At 43.2% G+C, this 24,738-nt stretch overlaps 2 protein-coding genes and 1 long non-coding RNA gene across 3 annotated transcripts; 2 read left to right on the forward strand and 1 right to left on the reverse strand.

The window, feature by feature from the left end:
* Nucleotides 1-6,076: 6,076 nt before the first annotated feature.
* On the forward strand, nucleotides 6,077-6,562 carry LOC311135640 (uncharacterized protein C11orf87 homolog; the record flags this gene model as incomplete). Its single annotated transcript, XM_084169667.1, has 1 exon — nucleotides 6,077-6,562. One exon carries the CDS (start codon nucleotides 6,077-6,079, stop codon nucleotides 6,560-6,562), a length of 486 nt encoding a protein of 161 aa, XP_084025793.1.
* A 2,988-nt stretch (nucleotides 6,563-9,550) lies between these two features.
* On the forward strand, nucleotides 9,551-15,909 carry LOC311136271 (thread biopolymer filament subunit alpha-like; the record flags this gene model as incomplete). The annotated part of the gene is made up of 10 exons (XM_084170401.1): nucleotides 9,551-10,132; nucleotides 11,359-11,570; nucleotides 12,323-12,383; nucleotides 12,495-12,590; nucleotides 13,338-13,514; nucleotides 13,892-14,017; nucleotides 14,218-14,331; nucleotides 14,454-14,560; nucleotides 14,683-15,131; nucleotides 15,812-15,909. The coding sequence occupies 10 exons, from the start codon at nucleotides 9,551-9,553 to the stop codon at nucleotides 15,907-15,909; spliced, it is 2,022 nt and encodes a 673-aa protein (XP_084026527.1).
* A 3,111-nt stretch (nucleotides 15,910-19,020) lies between these two features.
* On the reverse strand, nucleotides 19,021-23,239 carry LOC311135962. The gene is made up of 3 exons (XR_014613834.1): nucleotides 22,976-23,239; nucleotides 21,314-21,370; nucleotides 19,021-19,432 (listed from the first exon to the last, which is right to left on the reverse strand). It is a non-coding gene; the product is annotated as an uncharacterized lncRNA (long non-coding RNA).
* Nucleotides 23,240-24,738: the final 1,499 nt, after the last annotated feature.

Consider the following 24,738-nt stretch of genomic DNA (forward strand, 5'->3'; position numbering starts at 1 on the left):
AAATCCAGAGAAACGCATGTCAAAAATGTTATAAATTGATTTGCATTTTAATGAGGGAAATAAGTATTTGACCCCTCTGCAAAACATGACAGTACTTGGTGGCAAAACCCTTGTTGGCAATCAGAGGTCAGATGTTTCTTGTAGTTGGCCACCAGGTTTGCACACATCTCAGGAGGGATTTTGTCCCACTCTTCTTTGCAAATCTTGGGTCATTGTCATGCTGGAATACCCATCCACGACCCATTTTCAATGCCCTGGCTGAGGGAAGGAGGTTCTCACCCAAGATTTGACGGTACATGGCCCTGTCCATCGTCCCTTTGATGCGGTGAAGTTGTCCTGTCCCCTTAGCAGAAAAACACCCCCAAAGCATAATGTTTCCACCTCCATGTTTGACGGTTGGGATGGTGTTCTTGGGATCATAGGCAGCATTCCTCCTCCAAACACGGCGAGTTGAGTTGATGCCAAAGAGCTCGATTTTGGTCTCATCTGACCACAACACTTTCACCCAGTTCTCCTCTGAATCATTCAGATGTTCATTGGCAAACTTCAGATGGCCCTGTATATGTGCTTTCTTGAGCAGGGGGACATTGCGGGCGCTGCAGGATTTCAGTCCTTCACGGCGTAGTGTGTTACCAATTGTTTTCTTGGTGACTATGGTCCCAGCTGCCTTGAGATCATTGACAAGATCCTCCCGTGTAGTTCTGGGCTGATTCCTCACCGTTCTCATGATCATTGCAACTCCACGAGGTGAGATCTTGCATGGAGCCCCAGGCCGAGGGATATTGACAGTTATTTTGTGTTTCTTCCATTTGCTAATAATCGCACCAACTGTTGTCACCTTCTCACCAAGCTGCTTGGTGATGGTCTTGTAGCCCATTCCAGCCTTGTGTAGGTCTACAATCCTGTCCCTGACATCCTTGGAGAGCTCTTTGGTCTTGGCCATGGTGGAGAGTTTGGAATCTGATTGATTGATTGCTTCTGTGGACAGGTGTTTTTTATACAGTTAACAAACTGAGATTAGGATCACTCCCTTTAAGAGTGTGCTAATCTCAGCTCGTTACCTGTATAAAAGACACCTGGGAGCCAGAAATCTTTCTGATTGAGAGGGGGTCAAATACTTATTTCCCTCATTTAAAATGCAAATCAATTGATAACATTTTGACATGCGTTTTTCTGGATTTTTTTGTTGTTATTCTGTCTCTCACTGTTCAAATAAACCTACCATTAAAATGATAGACTGATAATTTCTTTGTCAGTGGGCAAACGTACAAAATCAGCAGGGGATCAAATACTTTTTTCCCTCACTGTACATACTTGACCCACTTCGATCCACTGATATGGCCGACAGACCATAGCCCTCAAGCTCCTCTTTGGTCACTTACAGTGCCTTCAAAAAGTATTCATACCCCTTATTCCGCATTTTGTTGTGTTACAGCCTGAATTCAGAATGGATTAAATATAATTTTTTCACCCATCTACACACAATACCCCATAATGACAAAGTGAAATTGATTGAAAATGAAATACAGATATCTAATTTACATAAGTATTCACACCCCTGAGTCAATACTTTGTAGAAGAAACTTTGGCAGCGATTACAGCTTTGAGTCGTCTTGGATATGTCTGTATCAGCTTTGCACATCTGGATTTGGGGATTTTCTCCCATTCTTCCTTGTAGATTTTCTCAAGCTCTTAAATTAGATGGGGAGCGGTGGTGAACAGCAATCTTCAAGACTTTCCACAGATTTTCAATGGGATTCAAGTCTGTGCTTTAGCTGGGCCACTCAAGTCTGGGCTTTAGGTGGGACTTTCACATTCTTGTTCTGAAGCCATTACATCGTTGCTTTGGCTGTATGCTTGGGGTCATTGACCTGTTGGAACGTGAATCTTTGCCCCAGTCTAAGGTCATTTTCACTCTGAAGCAGGTTCTCATCAAGGATTTCCCTGTATTTGGCTCCATTCATTGTTCCCTCTATCCTTACCAGTCTCCCAGTCCCTGCCGCTGAAAAGCATCCCCATAGCATGATGCTTCACGGTAGGGATGGTGTTAGACGGGTGATGAGCTGTGCCTGGGTTTCTCCATACATAGCGCTTTGCATTCAGGCCAAAGAGTTCAATTTTTGTCTCATCAGACCACAGAATATTTTGCCTGATCTCTTTCACGTGCCTTTTTCTCAGGAGTGGCTTCCATCTGGCCACTCTCCCATAAAGCCCAAATTGGTGAAGTGCTGTAGAGACTGTTGTTATTCTGGCAGGTTCTCCCATCTCAGCCAAGGAACTCTGTAGTTCTGTCAGAGTGGTAATTGGGTTCCCTGACCAAGGTCCTTTTTGCCCAATTGCTCAGTTTGGTTGGACAGCCAGCTCTAGGCAGAGTCTGGGTAGTTCCATATTTTTCCCACTGTGCTCTTGGAAACTTTTAACACTCTATAAATTGTTTTATACCCTTCCCCAGATATATGCCTCAGTTTCTGCTCTGACATGCACTGTCAACTGTGGGATCTTATATAGACAGGTGTGTTTCTTTCTAAATCATGTCCAAACAATTGAATTGGCCACAGGTGGCCTCCAATCAAGTTGTAGCTGTAACAATGTACGCTGGGAGTCGGGAAGCAAGTATAGGGAGTTCATTTAATGATAAATAAACATGAAATAAAACAAGAGTAGCTTACAGACAGGAACCGAATCAATAACGCCTAGGGAAGGAACCGAATGGAATGACATATATAGGGGAGGTAAGGAAGGTGATGGAGTCCAGGTGAGTCTGATGAGGCGCTGGTGACAGGTGTGCGTAATAAAGAGTAGCCTGGTGACTTAGAGGCGGAGTATACGTGACAGTATCCCCCTCCCTGACACGGTGCTCCAGCCGCAGGACGCCTACCAAAGAGACGATCCCGGGGATCAGGAGCGAACCGTTCACCTCTGCTGAGGCGTGGGAGCCTGTCGAGCCGGCTGAGGCATCCCCGGTAGCTTCGAAAACGGACGCCTGACGAGCCAAACGAGGCATGGAAGCCTGACGAGCCAGCTGAGGCATCGCCGGTTGCTTCGGCAGCCGCACCCGGACCCGACGTCACCAACAAAAACAAAAAACACTCCCTGATGCTTCCCTTTGGAGAGGCGTTATTCTGTAACAATGTACGCTGGGAGTCGCGAAGCAAGTACAGGGAGTGCATTTCATGATAAATAAATATAAAATAAAACAAGAGTAGCGTACAGACAGGAACAGAGTAACAGAATCAATAACGCCTAGGGAAGGAACCAAATGGAATGACATATATAGGGGAGGTGATGGAGTCCAGGTGAGTCTGATGAGGCGCTGGTGCGCGTAACGATGGTGACAGGTGTGCATAATAAAGAGTAGCCTGGTGACCTAGAGGCCAGAGGGGGAGTATACGTGACAGTAGAGACGTCTCAAGGATGATCAAAGGAAGTTGGATGCACCTGAGCTCAATTTGGAGTGTCATAGCAAAGGGGTGTGAATACTAATATAAATGAGATTTCATTTTAAATAAATTAGCAAACGTTTCTTAAAAACATGTTTTCACTGTCATTATGAGGTATTGTGTGTAGATGGGTGAACATTTTCTTTAAATGTTTGAATCCATTTTGAATTCAGGCTGTAACACAACAAAATGTGGAATAAGTCAAGGGGTATGAATAATTTCTGAAGGCACTGTATTATCAACGTCTCTTTGTCTCAGTATAACCACTGCATCTCAACTGGCCATTATAATAGTGTAGAGGGGTAGAAAATAACCATTCCTCCAAATACCATTGCCATAGCATATCACATTGGCATAGCATTGAGTAGACGGTTCCATTTGTAGACTTTTATTTTCCAAATGACCTTGTTGATGTTATTATGAGGTCTGGTTTGTTATCCTGAGGGTGCACAGTAATGACTGTAATGTTGTTCTCTGTGGCTTCTCTAGAGTGTATTCATAGGAGTAAAGGGGCAATCCGCAGTTAACACATCAAAGCGTATTCCCCGCCACTGTTTAGGTAAAAAGCTGAGGGATGGGGATGGATAAATGTAACCACTATCTCTATTTTAACCTCAGAACATGGTTTATGGAGTATACTCTTGTTCTAATGTCGGCCTTTGCTGTCGGCCAAGTCTAGCATTTTTGCAATGGGCCATGTAGGCCTACCCTACTAACGTAACTGGCTGTGTCAAATTGAGTCAGTAACCTCTCTTGACAAGGAAATGCTGATTTAGCCTACTGCAAATACAGTCCAGTGATTACAGTATTGTTAACCAATAGGATACTTCATGTTGACTTATGATGTGAAGGGATTGATTTAGAGGTTTTCCAGCTTTCTCCCTCATTATGAATGTCAATCTCTTATCAATTCCTTTGACACCAGCCAAACTGCATCACCATGGCAGTCCGAATGCATTTAAATAAGGTCAACTTATAGGGGCAATCAAAAGTTGAAACAATAACAGTCATTTCTCTGCCCCTGTTTCGACAAAAAGCAGAGGGATGGGGTTGGTGAAATGTAAATACTCTCAAATTCATAGACAGAGCTATGGATGCAAGGACTGACCATCCATGATATCACAATTATAGTTTTAACCATGTTTTGAGGTTGTATAGTGTTTGTTTACATTTACTTTGTTAACAAACATTGAAGTAAAATATATATATATATATATATATATATATATATATATATATATATATATTTGGGGTTCTGATGGGGTTAGACAGTTAAAATAAGCTCATGATGCATTTGTGTACTATTCTTCAAGAATCAATGAGTGCTTACAGTATCTTTAATTTATAACTCCAAAAATAGATGTAGTAACTGCAGATTGCGCATTTAAGGTCAAAAGCTTTGTTTTAGCAATTTAAGGCATGATCATGTGAACATTTTAAAGTGCGCGAAATTAAATGTTGATAGTCGTAAATCGACTGACTATGGTCGTGCGGATGATTTCAGCACCACTAGCGCAGGAACAGCTCCACACTATTTTACATGCTAGTGCTGAAGTGCGTGCACGCATGTGATGACTAATAGAAAGTAAGTAGGTGTTCAAGGCGCATAGGTACTGTATGTGGACTCAGTTTTTCGCCTGAATATATTACCCAAAATTGTTCCGTTTATTGTTCGCGTATCTGTTGGTATACCCTTGATGTTCTACTTTAATTTCCTCTATGCTTTTCAGAAGCAGAGGAGCCTGTAAGAGGCGATGTAGACTCAAGGGATGAATGTGGAACACAGATGTGCATCCACTGTGTGTGTGTGTGTGTGTGTGTGTGAACCATAGACTGTAAAAAGAACAGAGTACAGCTTTTGCATTGTGTGCTAGGCTACGTCATTGTGATCCATGAGAATTCTCTCCGCTCCCCATATCGTCACTCCGGCCGGTCCTCGACTCTGAAACGGCTTCGACTAGACAGTATCACCAGGTAAGAGATTAAAGCATATATTTTCCCCTCAAACAGTCTGAAATAGGTACGTTCCTATTGTTCTGTTAAATGTCTGTCTCTTGAAATTACCCTACGTCATGGTAATGACCATGTCTTGTGTTTCATGTAAGGAAATTCGTTTAATTGGGCTATAAGAATTGTAGTATATGATATAAGATATGCTGCAGATGCAGGGCTTAAATGCATCCTTTCCATTTTCTCATATTGAAACTATTCACATGGGAACTTTTGCGGTAAATTGATTGGAATTGTATGGAATTTAATCATGTCTCTGTCGTCCAAATATAATAATAATTCTGATTTCTGTTCATTAGAGCCATGAATTTGTTGTTATCTCAAAATTGACGCGCAATTACGCACGCCTAATAGTCCTTTCAATTATTTCAATTATTTAATCGGGCGTGCCATGAATGGTGAGCCTATACACGGAGGGCATATAGGCTAATGTAAGTCCCCCTACTCAATGTCATTGGCGTATTGTATAGTAACATTTTGCTACTGATCTCAAAGGGGTTTTAATTTCCATTTAGGTAAATCTAATGGGACAATCAAGGCGTTTGATTCCATTTGCCTCGTCGCACTGAGGTTGGAGAGGAGGACATTAGCCTACCACCCCGAAGTGAAAATCAAACCCCAACGAAATGACAACCAAGGAGTCCGAGGATGTGAGTCTCTCCATACCACTGTGCATCTACAACGGGGCTTCCCAAACCAACAGCACCTGCATGGACCAAATGGACCGCTTCTTCCAACCGTTCTCCTCGACCTTTGCGCTCATGGTGCTGTTGGCCATGATCATTGGGATAATATTGGTTTCCCTGGCAGCATTTCACTTTAACAAGAGGAGGATGAAGAACAGGAAGATCCAGCGTGCCCAGGAGGAATACGAGCGTGACAACCGCAGCCCGTCCACCAAGGCGAAGAGAGAACCCACGAGACCATGCATTATTGTCCGACCGTCGCCTCCAGATAGCGAACACCAGCCACACTGCGTTGTCCAAAATACCAGTTGTCACATTCAGGAGGACCCTGATACCTTACCCATTGCAAAGAATGAGTCAGAATTGGATATGGCACACATTGAGCAAGGAGATGGACAAGTCCTGGAAACGGTCGTCTTGTCTTGATAACGCTGCAGTTGAAAATGTTGGGACTTTGTAAATAGACAACATATCCACGTTATCGTTCAGCTGTAACTGACTGAAAGAAACTCTCAACGTCAATTTGGGATAAACTGGGATAAGCAATATGGCACAAAAACAAACACTATGACCTCAAGGAACTATGTTTGCCATTTCATCATAAATCACACTCAGTGGATTAATATCTGTGCCACGTTTATAAATCGTGTATAAAAGTAGAATAATTCAGTATATTAGAATATATTTGTGGGATAATTTCAGCAAAGGACCATTTGGTAAAGTATTGTAAATTGAAGAAAGCCTATGGGTGAAGGATAATGATGTCCACTAGAAAGAGCGCTGTCCATATTGCTGAAATGTAGATACTGTACATTCATATATTTCCTTGTGTAGATGTAAATTGCTAGTTGTCCTTAAAGTATTCTAAAGTATTTATTTCTACAACTACTATTCTACTCCTGAACTTGCAAATTGTAGAATTAGATTTCTACCTAAAGGACTATTCCCACATGTTCACTCAACCCTTTTAAAAGTAACTGTCCAGTGAAAATCTCACTTTTAAAAGTTCATATTATGTTATCTCATACCCAAATAATGTTGTTGACTCATCCTATACTCGTATTTGTGACCAAAGCATAAAAATAAACCTCAAACTTGTATCTCAAACAGACCATTTTAAAGAATGCTTGCTATTTCCTTATAGAGGATGATGTCATCTTCCTGAGGAGGATGAGCTGGCCAATCAACAGTCTACCCGCATGAATATTTTTAATAGTGATATGCGCACCATTCTGTTGTTGGGGTACACCCACACCATTCCAACATAGAAAAACTGCTTTTTAACATACTTAATTACACTTATTTGGAAGGAAAACTATTTCACTCATATTGTAAATAATTATAGGTCATATTTAATAGAAATCTGAAAACACTGGACAGTTACTTTAAAACCAGTACCACATAACAAGATTCACTTTATACATCATTCAGTAGCTACTGTTAGGCTTGAAATGGGTGACATAGCACATTTTATGTAATATGCTCTGGCGACCATGCATTCCTCTTAGTGTCAATCTATTTTATTTTATTTCGACAACGCTTTCAAACGAAGAGCAAGTAGAAGTCAGAAGATACCTTGAGAGGAACTAGACTCTGATTGGCATGTGCTATGTATAGCACCCTTTTACAAAGTTTTACAGGAGCTATCAAATATAGCTTTTAAGTCATGTTTGACAAGGTTTCACAAACCTACTTCAGGCTTTTGGCTTTGTTAAAAGTGTGGCAAGAGGCTTAAGTTGTAATCTGTTGCAATTAAAAAATATACACAAATCATTATTATCAGAGTTACATAGTTTCATTTAAATGATGTATTTGTATTGGTAGTTGATATAAAGGACATCCTAATCTGCGTTTGGTTTGTAATAATGCACTCTTCCAGATTTCATTAACTTTCATGTGCCAGATGGTAGCTGTGGGTCTTAATTTAGCAGTTTCAGTATTTATAATGTATCCTCTGAAATGTAATAAATCGGGAATCATAAACAAATATTTCTTAATGCTTTTTTTCTTTGTAATGCAAGTGACATTTTATGTCTCTTTTTATACCTCAAAACAAACTATTTTTAAATATGTACCCTGTAACATAATTTAACATTGTGACATTGGAAACCCCCAATGCATTCTGAGCTTCACTTTGAGGGTAGAATGGATCCTCTCAAAGAACCTTGGCTCTACCCATAACCACAGCCCTACCCTTGACTTAATTGAGTCTAATGCCACGCCTACCACTCTTCTGATTGGCTGGCTCATTGGGGAGTTGAGTGCTTTGACAGGTTCTCCTCTAAGAGGAGTCTATGGCGGCGGGCCAGGAGCAGTCACTCCCAGTGAGACTGGGGCCCATGGCCAGGTGCCAGGAGAGCATGTTCCTAATTGTCTCCTCAAAGACAAGCCCTGGGGCCCTCATCCCTGGCTGGGCTCCAGCTCCTATTGGACACACTGCTGCTGGGAGTCTCTCAGCAGAGCTGGCCCCAGACTAATCTTATTGGGGACTGTTGGGACAAATAGATCCCTGCTATTTACTCTTTGTGATTGGATTTGCATTACAAGGTTATAAGGAAGGTGAAAACTCAAAGCGAGCTGCATGTTTAGTTGATTACTCTTTTTAGGGCTGATATGGGTATGGACAAGTTTGAGCTCAATGGAGTGGACAAAGGAGATTACCTAGAACTGAACAATTTTACATGAAGAAAGATGATCGGTTTGGAATGCACTTTTCTAGGTGTTTACAGCTTTTTTACTGTACATTGTATGGAGTGGATACCCGCCCCATCCACTATCACCCACCTGGTGGGTTGAATGCTAAAGCTCCTATATAGTCTGTTCCAGCATGTTGCATACCATATGCCTCTGTCAAAAGCCCTGCTACTCATCCTTAGGGGATGCTCATCCAAGAATGTTCAGTGATATAATATTCACCATCCCCTCACAGGCAAAGCCCAGGGAATGATTTATGAGCGAAGCCCTCAGTGAAGCGGTAAAATCTCAAAAGAATGAGGGCTCGATAGGACGACATTCGAAGATAAAACGGAGATCAGTCCTTGCCAGGCAATTTAACAGCCGTGGTAAGTGAAGCCTTGGTGTGGAGAAAACCCATGATAAACATCCATCCAGTGCAAAGGCAACATGAGTCAGGGAGGCTGAGCTTCTGGAAAGACATCAGTGCCTGGGGGGCAGCAGTATCACTCCTGACACTTTTGTGGGAGTAGAGTGCCTGTCGGGCAGACTCTGTCCTGCCTGTGAGCCCAGCTACCTGCAGTGACGTGAGCCACCTCCCCAGGGAATGGGTAGCCTGGGAGGCCAGCTTCCCCCTTACAGGGCCCTAGTGTATATAAAACACTAGGAGCCTGGCAGTCTGTCTGCCTGTGACTATAGCACTCTGAGCTTGGACACCCCAGCTTTGAGGCTGCTGCTAAAATGGCGGAGACTAACCTGAGAATCAGTGGCGGGGCGGTGAGGTTCGGGGCCACCTATGGGGGCAACAGGCTCTTCTCTGGGGGCAGGAGTGGTGGAGGTGGCGGCGTAGGGGCCGGAATGGCCCTCTCCAGATCTTTTGGAATGTGCGGGGGTGGAAGAGCGGGACTCGGTATGAGAGGAGGGCTCGGGATGGGGCTAGGCATGGGAAATGGGAGAGGCCTGGGTATGGGGTTGGGAATGGGTGGTGGAGGTGGAGGCGGTCTTGGGATGGGCATGGGAATGGGTGGACGTGCCCTGGCTCTAGGAGCCGGCGGTGGAGGTGTCAGTGCAGCAGGGTTCAGGTCCGGCGTGGCCCCACTCAGGGCTCGCTTGGGCGGCCGCGTCTTCAAGATCGGAGACTATGGCTTCAACCCGTCTTTCCTAAGCTCCACCGCCGCAGTGGGTGGTGACGTGGGTGGTATCAGCCCCGTGCCTAGCATCGACCCCTCGCTGCCCTCCCTTGACACAGTCCAGGTGACCCGCCTAAAGGAGAAGGAGGAGCTGCAGGTCCTCAATGACAAGTTTGCCACCTTCATTGACAAGGTATGTCACGCAAACATTACACACGGCATACAGGCAATATCTTTAATGTCTATAATTAATCATCAATGAACATTTATGTTGGTATTTAGCCACTATGCTTCAGACTTTTCATTAATTCATTTAATTAATTCATTAATTTTAAACCATTACACATTAATATTTTAAGTGCACTTTAAGAATACAATAATTAGCTATGCTTCTTCTTAATTTGTACTCGAACCACCAAATTAATTAAACTCTATGTACTTCTGCTTGATCAAATTAATGAACATTATGTTGATCAGTATCCTCTACCCATCAACATCCTACACACCCTAATCCTCTCAGGGCGTGACCTTTTATAACCTAGGAGGATTTCTCATACAGATGTGGATTGACCTATGCATAATTTATGTTTGTGCTTAAACCAGTTGAGGATAGTATTAGATTGTCCTGGTTTTGGAATTGACAGCAATGCTCATGTAGGCAGTCAACATTGTTATCGGTTGTACACTGAGTGTACAAAACATTAGGAACACCGTCATAATATTGAGTTGCACCCCCTTTTGCCCTCAGAACAGCCTCAATTCGTTGGGGCATGGACTCTACAAGGTGTCGAAAGCGTTCCGCAGGGATGCTGGCCCATGTTGACTCCAATGGTTCCCACAGTTGTGCCAAGTTGGCTGAATGTCCATTGGGTGGTGGACCATTCTTGATTCAGACGGGAAACAGTTGAGCGTGAAAAACCCAGCAGCGTTGCAGTTCTTGACTCACTGAAACCGGTGTGCCTGGCACCTACTACCATACCCCGTTCAAAGGCACTTAAATATTTTGTCTTGCCTATTCACAATCTGAATGGCACACATACACAATCCATGTCTCAAGGCTTAAAAATCCTTCTTTATCCTGTCTCCTCCCCTTCATCTTTCATCTACACTGATTGAAGTGGATTTAACAAGTGACATCAATAAGGGAGCATAGCTTTCACCTGGTCAGTCTGTCATGGAAAGAGCAGTGTTCTTAATGTTTTGTTCACTCAGTGTATTTTGTGCATATGATTTGATCTGACTAAATACAAAAGAACAGACCCACTGGAATGAACATCAATGTCCAAAAGCAATCAAGCTCATTGAAATTCAGACCCATTCTTGAAGAGGAACACCAGACTGTATTTCTATGTGTGTACTGTATTCATCGATCTGGCCTCCCTCTCTCTCTCTTTCTCTCCGATGGTCTGTGGTCCCCAGGCTCGCTCTCTGGAGCAGACCAACGCTGTGCTGAGGACCAAGATCGCCATGTTCACCAACCCGGAGCAGAGCGGCCCTGCCAGCACCTCCATCCTGCTCACCTCTGCCATCGGTACCTACAAGACCCAGATTGATGGCCTGTCCGCCACCAAGGAGGCCATCGTTGCTGAGATTGAGCACTACAAGAGCATCATCCACAATGTCCAAAGCAGGTGGGTGGGTTAGCGTAGGGTTAGGGTAGATTACCTCACAATACAGTGGCACCATAATGAAATAAACATAGACCTTATAATACACAATCCAGTGAGTATAGTGACCCCACAATTCAGTACATAGACTATATACACAATACAGTACATAGACTATATACACAATTCAGTACATAGACTATATACACAATACAGTACATAGACTATATACACAACACAGTACATATACTATATACACAATACAGTACATAGACTATATACACGATACAGTACAGTTAATAGTGTCCCCACAACACCACACATTACACAATGCAGTGAATCCACAATACAGTACATACAGTGGGGTCTAGTGTTTAATAAGTCACTGATCTGCCTGCTGCACCAGGTCTGAGGAGAGAAAGCTCTCAGCCTCATGGAAATGTGGTGACTTTGCTTTATAATTACCTCAGCAGATCAGTGCATTTAATGCTCAGTTGGTGCAAAATCCAATAATAGCCTTCATTGTCTCCAGCAGCAGATTCTTTAGACTTTTGATCCAAAGAGAATCTGCATCCTACCAACACACAACTTGAGATTCAATTGATGCTGCGAAAATGAATAACAAATACCCACATTTGTTTCAGCCGAGTACACAATATATTATCCTTTAAACTCATGAAGCAGAATTGTAGCCATTGATGATATATGAAACCTAATGCATATATTTGACTGAAAGTTAATTGATATAAAACCTTCTATTGGTTTTATGTTGAAAGGTTTGAGGAGGAGACAGCCCAAACCAAGTCATTAGAGATGGACTGGACCACATTCAAAGAGGTATGGATACATCATGGTGTTATGAAACTACCAAAGGATTATTCAAACAATTGAAATAATGAATCACATTCTGTTATGGCTACTAAAAACACTACTCTCATGCTTTAACAGGAGGTGGACAATCTCTACCTGAGCATTTTCGAGCTTCAAACCAACATTGGCGGACTGGAAGATCAGATCGGTCTCTCAAAGCAGGTGTATGACACTGTGAGTATATGATGACAAACTCTTTTACTGGAAAACTCAAGAGAATAACTTTCTCACAGGAAACATGAAAAATTGTAAACGTTTTTTTCCTCTTGGTTCACATTTGTATTAGAATTCTACATATGCACTGTTCCTTGTCTGCTCCTGTACTCCACCAGTAAAAGCATTCCTTCCTTAGCCCTCTGGAGATGCTCCCTTGCCCAGGCACTGCATTAAAATGTCTCTCCATCAATTATGGAGATTCAGACAAGCTGACAGCCAGCACTCAACACTAAGCACTGCTGCTTCTCTCTCTCTCGCTCTCACTAAAATCACCCAGATGATCACCGCTGCTGAACCCAGACCTTCCATAAGTGTTCACAACATTATTCATTCACATTACAGATCCTGTGTGACTCTCTCAGTACACTATCTGCATCCTAAAATGGCTTAATTGGTACACAGGAGGGACAGTGTGGGTCTATTAGTCTAACAACACCGTTGCAGTAGATTACAGTATACATGGGGATCAAAAAAGAGTACGGTACATTTACCTAAGCGATATTGGGAAGTGTTCAAATAAAGGCAACATGCCCAACAGATGTTGTGCCTAATGTGTTTTCAGAGTTCAGTTGTGAGTCTGTCACTGCTCAGATATACAGTACTACGCATATTTTAAAAGCTGTATTATGTTGCCATAGCCACAAGGAAGATTAAATCAATTGCACATTAGACATAACACATTTCCTGTTGTGCTTTGTGTGGTAGAAAGTGAAGGAGGTGAGGAACATCGTGACGGGCAGTGTGAGGTCAGCCTTCTCCATCTCGGTGGACAACGCGGCCCAAGCCCAGGACCTGACCTCTGCCCTGTCGGACGTCAAGGCCCACTACGAAGCCCTGGCCCAGCGCAGCAAGCAGGACGCCCTGGTGTCTGTGCAGGACAGTGTATGTACCCTTCAGCGACCGACAGTATCTAGTCTGCATTTTGTCTATTGGTCCATCTAGTATTGTTAACGTCATACGGCATTATCTCAAGTGTGCCAGGCAGTATCTACCGATAACTAGTTGCAAAAATTATAACTGGTTTTGCAAACACCATTGGAACCAGTACAACATCCATTATCTCTCATTCCTATCCGTGTTGCGGTCTCCCCCGAGTGGATGTTCTTAGTATTGCACTCAGAATACACTGTTTTAGCCTATATTGCCTTCATCATCCAACCCCAAATGTTATGTTTATTTCTCAAGTTTGCTTAGACTTCTAAGACTAGTGAAGGCACCATGAAAATGTAACATCTCCTTTTTATCATTTCAAATCCCAGCTCTCCATGATGTCCATGACATCCCAGCCCAGTATCCAGTCTCTGACCCAAACCAAGGAGGAGCTGCGCATGTACAAACTCCAGATCGACTCATTACAGAGGGAGATCGACAGGCTCAAGACCCTGGTAGGAACATTACCTTGTCTATCCTAAAGCCAATCTGAGCTGTATATGCAATTCACTGGAATTATACATTGTCTCAAAGAAAATGTGTTTAATTGATTTAATAAATTACAGTATGAGGGTAAGTATCCCAGTAGTATCTCATGACAACCTAATGCTCACCACAGTGTGTTAATACTCAGGACGGATCTCTCCCGTTGTAGAACATCCAGTTGGAATCTCAGGTGGATGAGGCAGAGTCCCACTCCAGCTCCCACACAGAGACCTATCAGGAGCAAGTGCTGACCCTCAAGTCACAGCTGGATGACATCAGAAAGGTAAGGATGGGGTACAGAGTCCTCCACAAGTATACACCAGCTAAAAAACATACACTAATTTCAACACTGATATGAGCCACTTTCATGTGCAGTATTACCCATGAATCATGCTCTTCTTACAGCAAATAACACACTATGGTCAAGAGTACCAGGAACTCCTGGCCAGTAAAATGTCTCTGGATGTTGAGATCACTGCATACAAGAAGCTTCTGGACAGTGAGGAGACCAGGTAAGAGAGTAGGGTCTCATACATCATCCAAATGTTCACCCATATAAGCGCTGATTGACGCTCTCTGAAGTACTACGCCTATATCTATGATAGTAATGTATTTGTGATGCGTATCGTTTCAGACTGAAGTCAGGAGGAGGCGTGACCGTGCACATGTCTAAGACAGCCATTGGAGGAAGGGGAGGTGGGGCTGGGCTGGCTCTGGGAGGAGGAGGAGGTGGGGCTGGGCTGGCCCTGGGAGGAGGAGGAGGTGGGGCTGGGCTGGCCCTGGGAGGAGGAGGCGGTGGGGCTGGGCTGGCCCTGGGAGGAGGAGGAGGTGGGGCTGGGCTGGCCCTGGGAGGAGGAGGAGGTGGGGCTGGGCTGGCCCTGGGAGGAGGAGGCGGTGGGGCTGGGCTGGCCCTGGGAGGAGGAGGAGGCAGTGGGATGGGTCTGGGCGGTGGCTACGGAATGGGCATGGGTGGAGGCCTAGGAGGTGGCTTTGGAGGGGGTCTGGGGTTAGGAGGAGGTGGAGGCAGTGGGTCCTTTGGAGGCGGGAGCAGCTACATGTCCTCCAGCCTGAGCAGCAGTGCAAGTGAGTACAGCTCCCATCTCTATGAACTAGTATTACTTTTATCTGTAATGGCTCCTTAACTTTACCTATCCAGTAACAATCCAATTATACTATTACAGGCGCCATCTTAAAGGGATATCACACTCCAAAATCAAAGTTTGTCAGATGTTTTCTGACCTCAAAATAATCATAATGTCAAGATGAGTCCATGTCACAGGTCATCCATGCTGTAGATCCACAAGCAAAAATGAATGGAAACGAACCATGTTATTTCCAGATTTGTTGTACGTATCTTTCAATTTATTTGAGGTTGAGGCATATAGCTGGGTCTACACAACTGATTGCTTGGGTCATGGACTCATCTTAGACTATTTTGAGGTCTAAAAATGTCAAACTTGGGAGTGTATTGTCCCGTTACCTTCTGAGGTGCAACCATAGAGAATGATAGAGGCCTCTAGTAGCCAAAAGGCCATTTTGGCGTGGGCAGCGCCATTGACGGTTTCCACCATTTGAATGTAGTCAACTGGGTGGGACTTCCAACTTCATTGGCTGATCCCTCCTGGTGACCTTGTTGGCGTCATGTCCAACTGGGTCATCAGGAGGGATCAGCCAATCGTGAAGAAGGAAATTGACTATTTCAAAATGGAGATTGCCTCAATGGTGCTGCCCATGCTGTCTCTATCTCTATGGGTGCAACGCAGGCCATTCCTCATTGGACCACTCTTTCCCTTCCAGTCTCTTCAACAGTGTACTGAGGATAAACAGGACAGACCAGAGAATCTCCATCTGCCTACAGTGACCCAGCTCCATAGGTTTGAGATGGAACCAGACTGAGATGAAACTCTGTATTGGCAGAATTACTAAGAAAAAAAATTAACTAGCAACCAAATGAACACAGTCCCAAATTCTGTTCTGCGACTTGCCATACTCAATAATACCCTATGTAACAAATGTTTTATATAAATAAAAGCTGTATAATTTCACCATGTGCAACACATTCAATAGGCTTGAGGTCTGCTAGCATAATGCCAAAGCCCGGGATTCAATCTGATTACGCCATGTCAGCTATGCATCTTTTAAAGGCAATGCTCCCTTGTTCGCCGAGAACGCATGTAAGGAAAATGTTGCATATGTCGGCTAAATCCGAAATTGACTTGAAATGGTGCATAACAGACAAAGCGTGATCGGATTGGACATTGACATTTTATACAAAACAATTCCCAATTATTATTTTAATACATATCTTATCAGTTCAGAGGCTTGTGAACACTCCAGATGAGAGAACATTATGCATAAGATTCACACTGGTGTGTCGGGAGGGGGTAGGGAGGCAAGCAAAGGGAACATACAGCCTGAAGAGCACAAGAGACAATCTAGCAATGTCCACAGCCTAAGGCCACTAACAAACCTCACCATTCCTTTGTAAGAAAAGGATATCAACAGGAGCACTTCGTAGAGCAAAGTTACAAAACCAGAGCACGAGGCCCCATCTTCACAACACAGGCTTTCTCTCTGGCCCTGTACACACAGGTTGTGCAACGCATTTTACTGAACTGGGATACAACAAAATATGTTTGTACATCAGTTGTACAACCCGAGTGTGTACACACAAATACGGTCTAGAGCAGGGGTGTCAAACTCATTTTAGCTCAGGGGCCACATGGAGGAAAATCTATTCCCAAGTGGGCCGGACCGGAAAAATCATGGTATATATAACTTAAAAACAACAACTTCAGATTGTTTTCTTTGTTTTAATACGATCAACATACAACATAAAGCTGGAGCCTGAGGACAGTGTGTCCAAAATAGTACAAGCACAACATCACTATTAATCATAAAACACGTCAAGTTTATTTGAAAATTCTAAAGAAAAAGAACACAAACACACAATGCCTCAGTGATTAACAGAACTGTTTCACAGATCACAGAACTATATCAGGGGGTCATTTCTCAGGCAGAAATGTAGATAAAAAGAATGAAATCCTGTTCCCCAAACAAGTGCAAGAACCACAGAGTAGAATAGGTTAAATATACAAATAAAATAAAATCAATTAAAAACAATAGCACATCAACATAAAAACATATAAACATAAAGCTGGAGCCTGAGGACAGTGTGTCCAAAAGCACAACATCACTATTAATCATAAAACACCTCAAGTTATTTGAAAGTTCTGAGGACAAAGAACACACAAACACACAATGCCTCAGTGATTCACAGAAGTATATCACAGATCACAGAACTATATCAGGGTGTCTCATGTAGCACTTTAAGTGGGGTTGCATAGTTTATTTGACTCCTGATACCTGGCATCTTTTAGCTTTCACCAGCGCATCAATATCAGGCGTCACATCCTGAGTGGCAGCCAACTTCAGGATGTGATTCAAGTGCTTGTGCGTGAGCCTTGAGCGCAGCTTTGTTTTATTTATGCTCATTACAGAGAAAACTTGCTCACAAAGATATGTGGTTCCAAACATGCACAACAGTTTTGCAGCGAGGGCTGTCAAGTTGGGGTAACCTGGCAAGAGATTCTGATTAAATGTGTCCAAGCCAGCTGCGCCAAATTTGCCCTTCAAATCCGAGTCACACTGCAAGTCTATTATTTCAAGTTGGATGCTGACGGGCAGATCAGAGGGATTCACGGTGAATGGCGAGCAAAAAACGTTGAAGTCTTTCTCCAGTTCACCAAAAATCTGAAAGCGTTGCTCAAACTCCCGTAACAGTCCCGTTATTTTATCTTTGAACCGCTTCATGTCTGCCACATGTTGGGTCGCGCACACATTTTTCAGACAGGGGAAGTGAGCTGCATCACCACCGGCAAGTTGCGTCTCCCACAATGACAGCTTCAACTTGAAAGAACGTATGCTGTCATAATACTGCGTGACAACTTTGTTGCGCCCTTGCAGCTGTTTGTTCAAGTTATTTAGGTGCTCTGTAACATCCACCATAAATGCAAGGTCCTGCATCCATTCTGCGGAATGGAATTCTAACACTGTTCAATTTCTTCTCGTAAATCAAAGAAACGCCTCAGCACCTCGGCTTAACCATCTTACCTCAGTGTGGTATGGCAGGCCATAGATGTGGTCTTTCTCTCTGAGAAGGCTGTCAAACTAACGGTGATTCAGGCTTCTGGATCGGATGAAATTAACAGTTTGGATGACCACCTTCATGACGTTATCCATCTTTAATGACTTGCAACACAAAGCCTCCTGGTGCAAAATACAGTGAAAAGTCAAAATATCACGTCCTCCATTTGCAGATTGCACTTTCTCTCTGAACTTTGTCACAACGCCTGCTTTTTTCCCGATCATTGAGGGCGCACCATCTGTAGCCAGGCTGACAGCGCGGGACCAGTCCACTCCGACCCTGTCCAGTGCGCCGACGAGTGCGGTAAAAATATCAGCTGCTGTCGTTGTATCTGTCATCGGCACCAACTCCACGAACTCCTCGGTGACGGTCAATGTGTCATCAACTCCGCGGATGAAAATGGCCAGTTGTGCAACATCTGTAATGTCCGTGCTTTCATCAATTGCAACCGAAAACGCAATAAATGACTTTACTTTTTGCTTCAACTGGCTGTCCAAATCCACTGAAAGATCGGAAATCCTGTCTGCAACTGTGTTTCTTGTCAGGCTGATATTTACAAAAGCCTGACGCTTTTCAGGGCACACAATCTCAGCTGCCTTCATCATGCATGTTTTTACAAATTCACCTTCACTAAATGGTTTTGAAGCCACTGCGATTTCATTAGCAATGAGGTAGCTAGCTTTCACTGCAGCGTCACTGATGTCTCGGCTGTGAGTAAACACAGACTTGACCTACTTGCTCTGCCCCGGTATAAACAGTTTGCTTGCTTAACACAATTGCTATTGCGCCATCCAGTGGACGCAATTGGAACAGCAGTTTATTTTATTGAAAAATTGCAGCGCATTTTTATACTTTACAAAATCATCTCGCGGGCCGGATTAAACCCGTTTGCGGGCCTGATCCGGCCCGCGGGCCGGACTTTTGATACCCCTGGTCTAGAGAGTCCACTTTATTCTCCTCCCTGCTTCTTTTTCTTCTTCCGTTTGCCTGCAGGCTGTGTCGTCTTGGCCTTCTTGGCCGGGCCCAGTCCAGGTGTCTCTCCTCCTGGCTGTTTCCTCTTGTTGGGTTTCCCCAAGGGGACTGTGTTGACATCTGCTGCCCACTGCTCAGAGACAGGCAATTTCTTCTTGCGGTTCTTTCTCTTCTTGGTCTCGGGCAGGAATCCTTTCTTCTTCTTGGGAGCGGTCGGCTCACCTGGTCCTCCTTGGTTTTCCTGGTTCTGTCCCTTTTGGGCTTTCTGTTAAAGATGGAGCCACAAAACATGGTATTAGAGCAGGGGTTTTCAAAGTGGTGTCTGCGGACCCGGTACTGCAGAGGGTCCACTGCCATATCTCAAAATATAAATAAAAGTTAGTAATATTCATTAAATAAATTAAATTCTAAAAAACTAACAGATTAAACATTTTCTGTAGATCCGAGGAATAGAGGGTACAATGTAATATTATTAATATACAATTTATGTTCCTAACCCTGGTCTGCCTGGGAGTCTCACAGGTATATTGGTACAGTGCCTTGCAAAAGTATTTATCCCCCTTGGCGTTTTTCCTATTTTGTTGCATTACAACCTGTAATTTAAATGGATTTGGATTTCATGTAAAGGACATACACAAAATAGTCCAAATTGGTGAAGTGAAATGAAAAAAATAACTTGTTTCAAAAAAATAAATAACGGAAAAGTGGTGTGTGCATATGTATTCACCCCCTTTGCTATGAAGCCCCTAAATAAGATCTGGTGCAACCAATTACCTTCAGAAGTCACATAATTAGTTAAATAAAGTCCACCTGTGTGCAATCTAAGTGTCACATGATCTCAGTATATATACACCTGTTCAGAAAGGCCCCAGAGTCTGCAACACCACTAAGCAAGGGGCACCACCAAGCCAGCAGCACCATGAAGACCAAGGAGCTCTCCAAACAGGTCAGGGACAAAGTTGTGGAGAAGTACAGATCAGGGTTGGGTTATAAAAATATATCTGAAACTTTGAACATCCCACAGAGCACCATTAAATCCATTATTAACAAATGGAAAGAATATGGCACCACAACAAACCTGCCAAGAGAGGGCCGCCCACCAAAACTCACGGACCAGGCAAGGAGGGCATTAATCAGAGAGGCAACAAAGAGACCAAAGATAACCCTGAAGGAGCTGCAAAGCTCCACAGCGGAGATTGGTGTATCTATCCATAGGACCACTTTAAGCCGTACACTCCACAGAGCTGGGCTTTACGGAAGAGTTGCCAGAAAATGCCATTGCTTAATGAAAGAAATAAGCAAACACATTTGGTGTTCGCCAAAAGGCATGTGGGACTCCCCAAACATATGGAAGAAGGTAATCTGGTCAGATGAGACTAAAATTGAGTTTTTTGGCCATCAAGGAAAATGCTATGTCTGGTGCAAACCCAACACCTCTCATCACCCCGAGAACACCATCCCCACAGTGAAGCATGGTGGTGGCAGCATCATGCTGTGGGGATGTTTTTCCATCGGCAGGGACTGGGAAACTGGTCAGAATTGAAGGAATGATGGATGGCGCTAAATACAGGGACATTCTTGAGGGAAACCTGTTTCAGTCTTCCAGAGATTTAAGACTGGGACAGAGGTTCACCTTCAAGCAGGACAATTACTCTAAGCATACTGCTAAAGCAACACTCGAGTGGTTTAAGGGGAAACATTTAAATGTCTTGGAATGGCCTAGTCAAAGCCCAGACCTCAATCCAATTGAGAATCTGTGGTATGACTTCAAGATTGCTGTACACTAGCGTAACCCGCAGTTTTGCCTTGAAGAATGGCCAGAAATCCCAGTGTGCCAAGCTTATAGAGACATACCCCAAGAGACTTGCAGCTGTAATTGCTGCAAAAGGTGGCTCTACAAAGTATTGAGCCTACCACGCTCAAGTTTTCAGTTTTTTTGTCTTATTTCTTGTTTGTTTCACAATAAAAAATATTTTGCATCTTCAAAGTGGTAGGCATGTTGTGTAAATCAAATTATACAAACCCCCAAAAAATCAATTTTTATTCCAGGTTGTAAGGCAACAAAATAGGAAAAATGCCAAGGGGGGTGAATACTTTCGCAAGCCACTGTACAAAAATGATATAGTAATACAAAATGTAAGTTTACTCATTTATATAAGGAATTGGCATCTTCTTATCCAGGAAGGCCACTTGATTTCAATATCTAAACAAAGAGAACATGCTGTTATTTAAACAGTTGGAGACGGACAGGAGGGTCTATTCATAACAGTTTTAACTGTTATTCTATCTTGTTAGCAAGCAAATAGATCCAAGTTGGCTAGACTTGAAATACAGTGCATTCGGAAAGTATTCAGACCCCTTGACCTTTTCCACATTTTGTTACGTTACAGCCTTATTCTAAATCGGATTAAATAAATAAAAATGTCCTCATCAATCTACACACAATACCCTATAATGGCAAAGCGAAAACAGGTTTTTATCAATGTTTAAACATTTATTAAATATAAAAAAACAGAAATACCTTATTAACATAAGTATTCAGACCCTTTAATTTGAGACTCGAAATTGAGCTCAGGTGCATCCTGTTTCCATTGATCATCCTTGAGATGTTTCTACAACTTGGGAGTCCACCTGTGGTAAATTCAATTGATTGGACATGATTTGGAAAGGCACACACCTGTCTATATAATGTCCCACAGTTGACAGTGCATGTCTGAGCAAAAACCTAGCCATGAGGTCGAAGGAATTGTCCGTAGAGATCCGAGACAGGATTGTGTCGAGGCACATATCTGGGAAATTTGCAACAATTTCTAAAAACCTGTTTTTGCTTTGTAATTATGGGGTATCATTATGTATATTGATGAGTAAAAAAACAATAATCAATTTTAGAATAAGGCTGTAACGTAACAAAATGTGGAAAAAGTGGAGGGGTCCGAATACTTTCTGAATGCACTGTATAAAGACTCATTAGCAGGTGTGCTTGTACTTGAGTGTTTATGAGACCTGTGTTCATTTTCTACAAAGCCGGTTACAAGAAGGTGGTCATTATTAGTGGATGTGCATTGTGCAGGTTACATTTGTAACAACAATAGCATTTTCATAGACAGACTTAAAAGCCAGATCAGTGATTATTGCAAAAACAAAAAAGCAGGTTAGACTATTTTGATAAAATAATTACATTATTAGTGGGTCTTATATTTATTTAGCCTAGATATCCTTTTACAAGCCCTGAATTAATTAGATTATTCCTGTTTGAAATGCAGTGTACTGATCTTTAATTGTGTAACAAAGCTTATGTAGAGTAATCCTTCTACCCCCCCTCCCCCACCCCCCATAAAAAAAAGGGGTGGTTGTCCCACTGGCTATCCTAAGTTGAATGCACCAATTTGTAAGTCGGATAAGAGCGTCTGCTAAATGACTTAAATGTAAATGTAAACGTTTTTAAAAATCTAGATATACACTATATACACAAAAGTATGTGGACACCCCTTCAAATTAGTGGATTCTGCTATTTCAGCCACACCCGTTGCTGACAGGTGTATAAAATCGAGCACACAGCTATGCAATCTCCATAGACAACATTGGCAGTAGAATGGCCTTACTGAAGGATACCACCTTTCCAACAAATTTCTGACCTGCTAGAGCTGCCCCGGTCAACTGTAAGTGCTGTTATTGTGAAGTAGAAACATCTAGGAGCAACAACAGCTCAGCTGCGAAGTGGTAGGCCACACAAGCTCACAGAACGGGACCGCCGAGTGCTGAAGTGCGTAGCATGTAAAAATTGTCTGTCCTCGGTTGCAACACTCACCACAGAGTTCCAAACTGCCTCTGGAAGCAACGTCAGCACAATAACTGTTCGTCGGGAGCTTCATGAAATGGGTTTCCATGGCCGAGCAGCCACACACAAGCCTAAGATCACCATGCGCAATGCCGAATGTCGGCTGGAGTGGTGTAAAGCTTGCCACCATTGGACTCTGGAAAAGTGGAAACGCGTTCTCTGGAGTGATGAATTACACTTCACCATCTGGCAGTCCAACGGACGAATCTGGGTTTGATGGATGCCAGGAGAACGCTACCTGTCCGAATGCATAGTGCCAACATGAAGTTTCTGTCAACATGAATATAAACGTCAACATAAGATACTGTACAAAATAGAGACCTTCATTGGCTGATTACATTAAGTATATGGATGTTAGTGAAATGACTAGTAAATATTTACCATGGTACACAGCATCTAACTTTAGTCACATCACATGCTCACCTTTTTCACTTTCGCCAAGTTGTGCTTCTCTTTGATTTGATCAAAGGCTGTACGCAGAGGTACCTCCTCGAACACACTCAGTACCTGACAACCAAAGCAATCACAGAAATTATGCATCAGTAACAACCTCTTATATGTTATGTAGTAGCACCTTCATAACTCATTCGTAAGACATATACAAACAGAAATAGGATGTTGGTGAGCCATTAGTACTTTTGACAAGACCTGTCCCAAAGCCAAACTGAAGCCTGGTCGGGCAGCCTCTCTAGTGTGTGCCAAGCCATCCACCAGTCTCTTCAGGGTGTATGCCAACTCATCTGACTTGAAAGGAAAGATAACACATACAGTGAGGGAAAAAAGTATTTGATCCCCTGCTGATTTTGTACTTTTGCCCACTGACAAAGAAATTATCAGTCTATAATTTTAATGGTAGGTTTATTTGAACAGTGAGAAACAGAATAACAACAAAAAAATCCAGAAAAACGCATGTCAAAAATGTTATAAATTGATTTGCATTTTAATGAGGGAAATAAGTATTTGACCCCTCTGCAAAACATGACCTAGTACTTGGTGGCAAAACCCTTGTTGGCAATCACAGAGGTCAGACGTTTCTTGTAGTTGGCCACCAGGTTTGCACACATCTCAGGAGGGATTTTGTCCCACTCCTCTTTGCAGATTTTCTCCAAGTCATTAAGGTTTCGAGGCTGACATTTTGCAACTCAAACCTTCAGCTCCCTCCACAGATTTTCTATGGGATTAAGGTCTGGAGACTGGCTAGGCCACTCCAGGACCTTAATGTGCTTCTTCTTGAGCCACTCCTTTGTTGCCTTGGCCGTGTGTTTTGGGTCATTGTCATGCTGGAATACCCATCCACGACCCATTTTCAATGCCCTGGCTGAGGGAAGGAGATTCTCACCCAAGATTTGACGGTACATGTCCCCATCCATCGTCCCTTTGATGCGGTGAAGTTGTCCTGTCCCCTTAGCAGAAAAACACCCCCAAAGCATAATGTTTCCACCTCCATGTTTGACGGTGGGGATGGTGTTCTTTGGGGTCATAGGCAGCATTCCTCCTCCTCCAAACACGGCGAGTTGAGTTGATGCCAAAGAGCTCGATTTTGGTCTCATCTGACCACAACACTTTCACCCAGGTCTCCTCTGAATCATTCAGATGTTCATTGGCAAACTTCAGACGGCCCTGTATATGTGCTTTCTTGAGCAGGGGGACCTTGCGGGCGCTGCAGGATTTCAGTCCTTCACGGCGTAGTGTGTTACCAATTGTTTTCTTGGTGACTATGGTCCCAGCTGCCT

This window comes from Coregonus lavaretus (genome assembly GCF_964263955.1).
Source record: "Coregonus lavaretus genome assembly, chromosome: 10".
Taxonomy (NCBI): Eukaryota; Metazoa; Chordata; class Actinopteri; order Salmoniformes; family Salmonidae; genus Coregonus; species Coregonus lavaretus.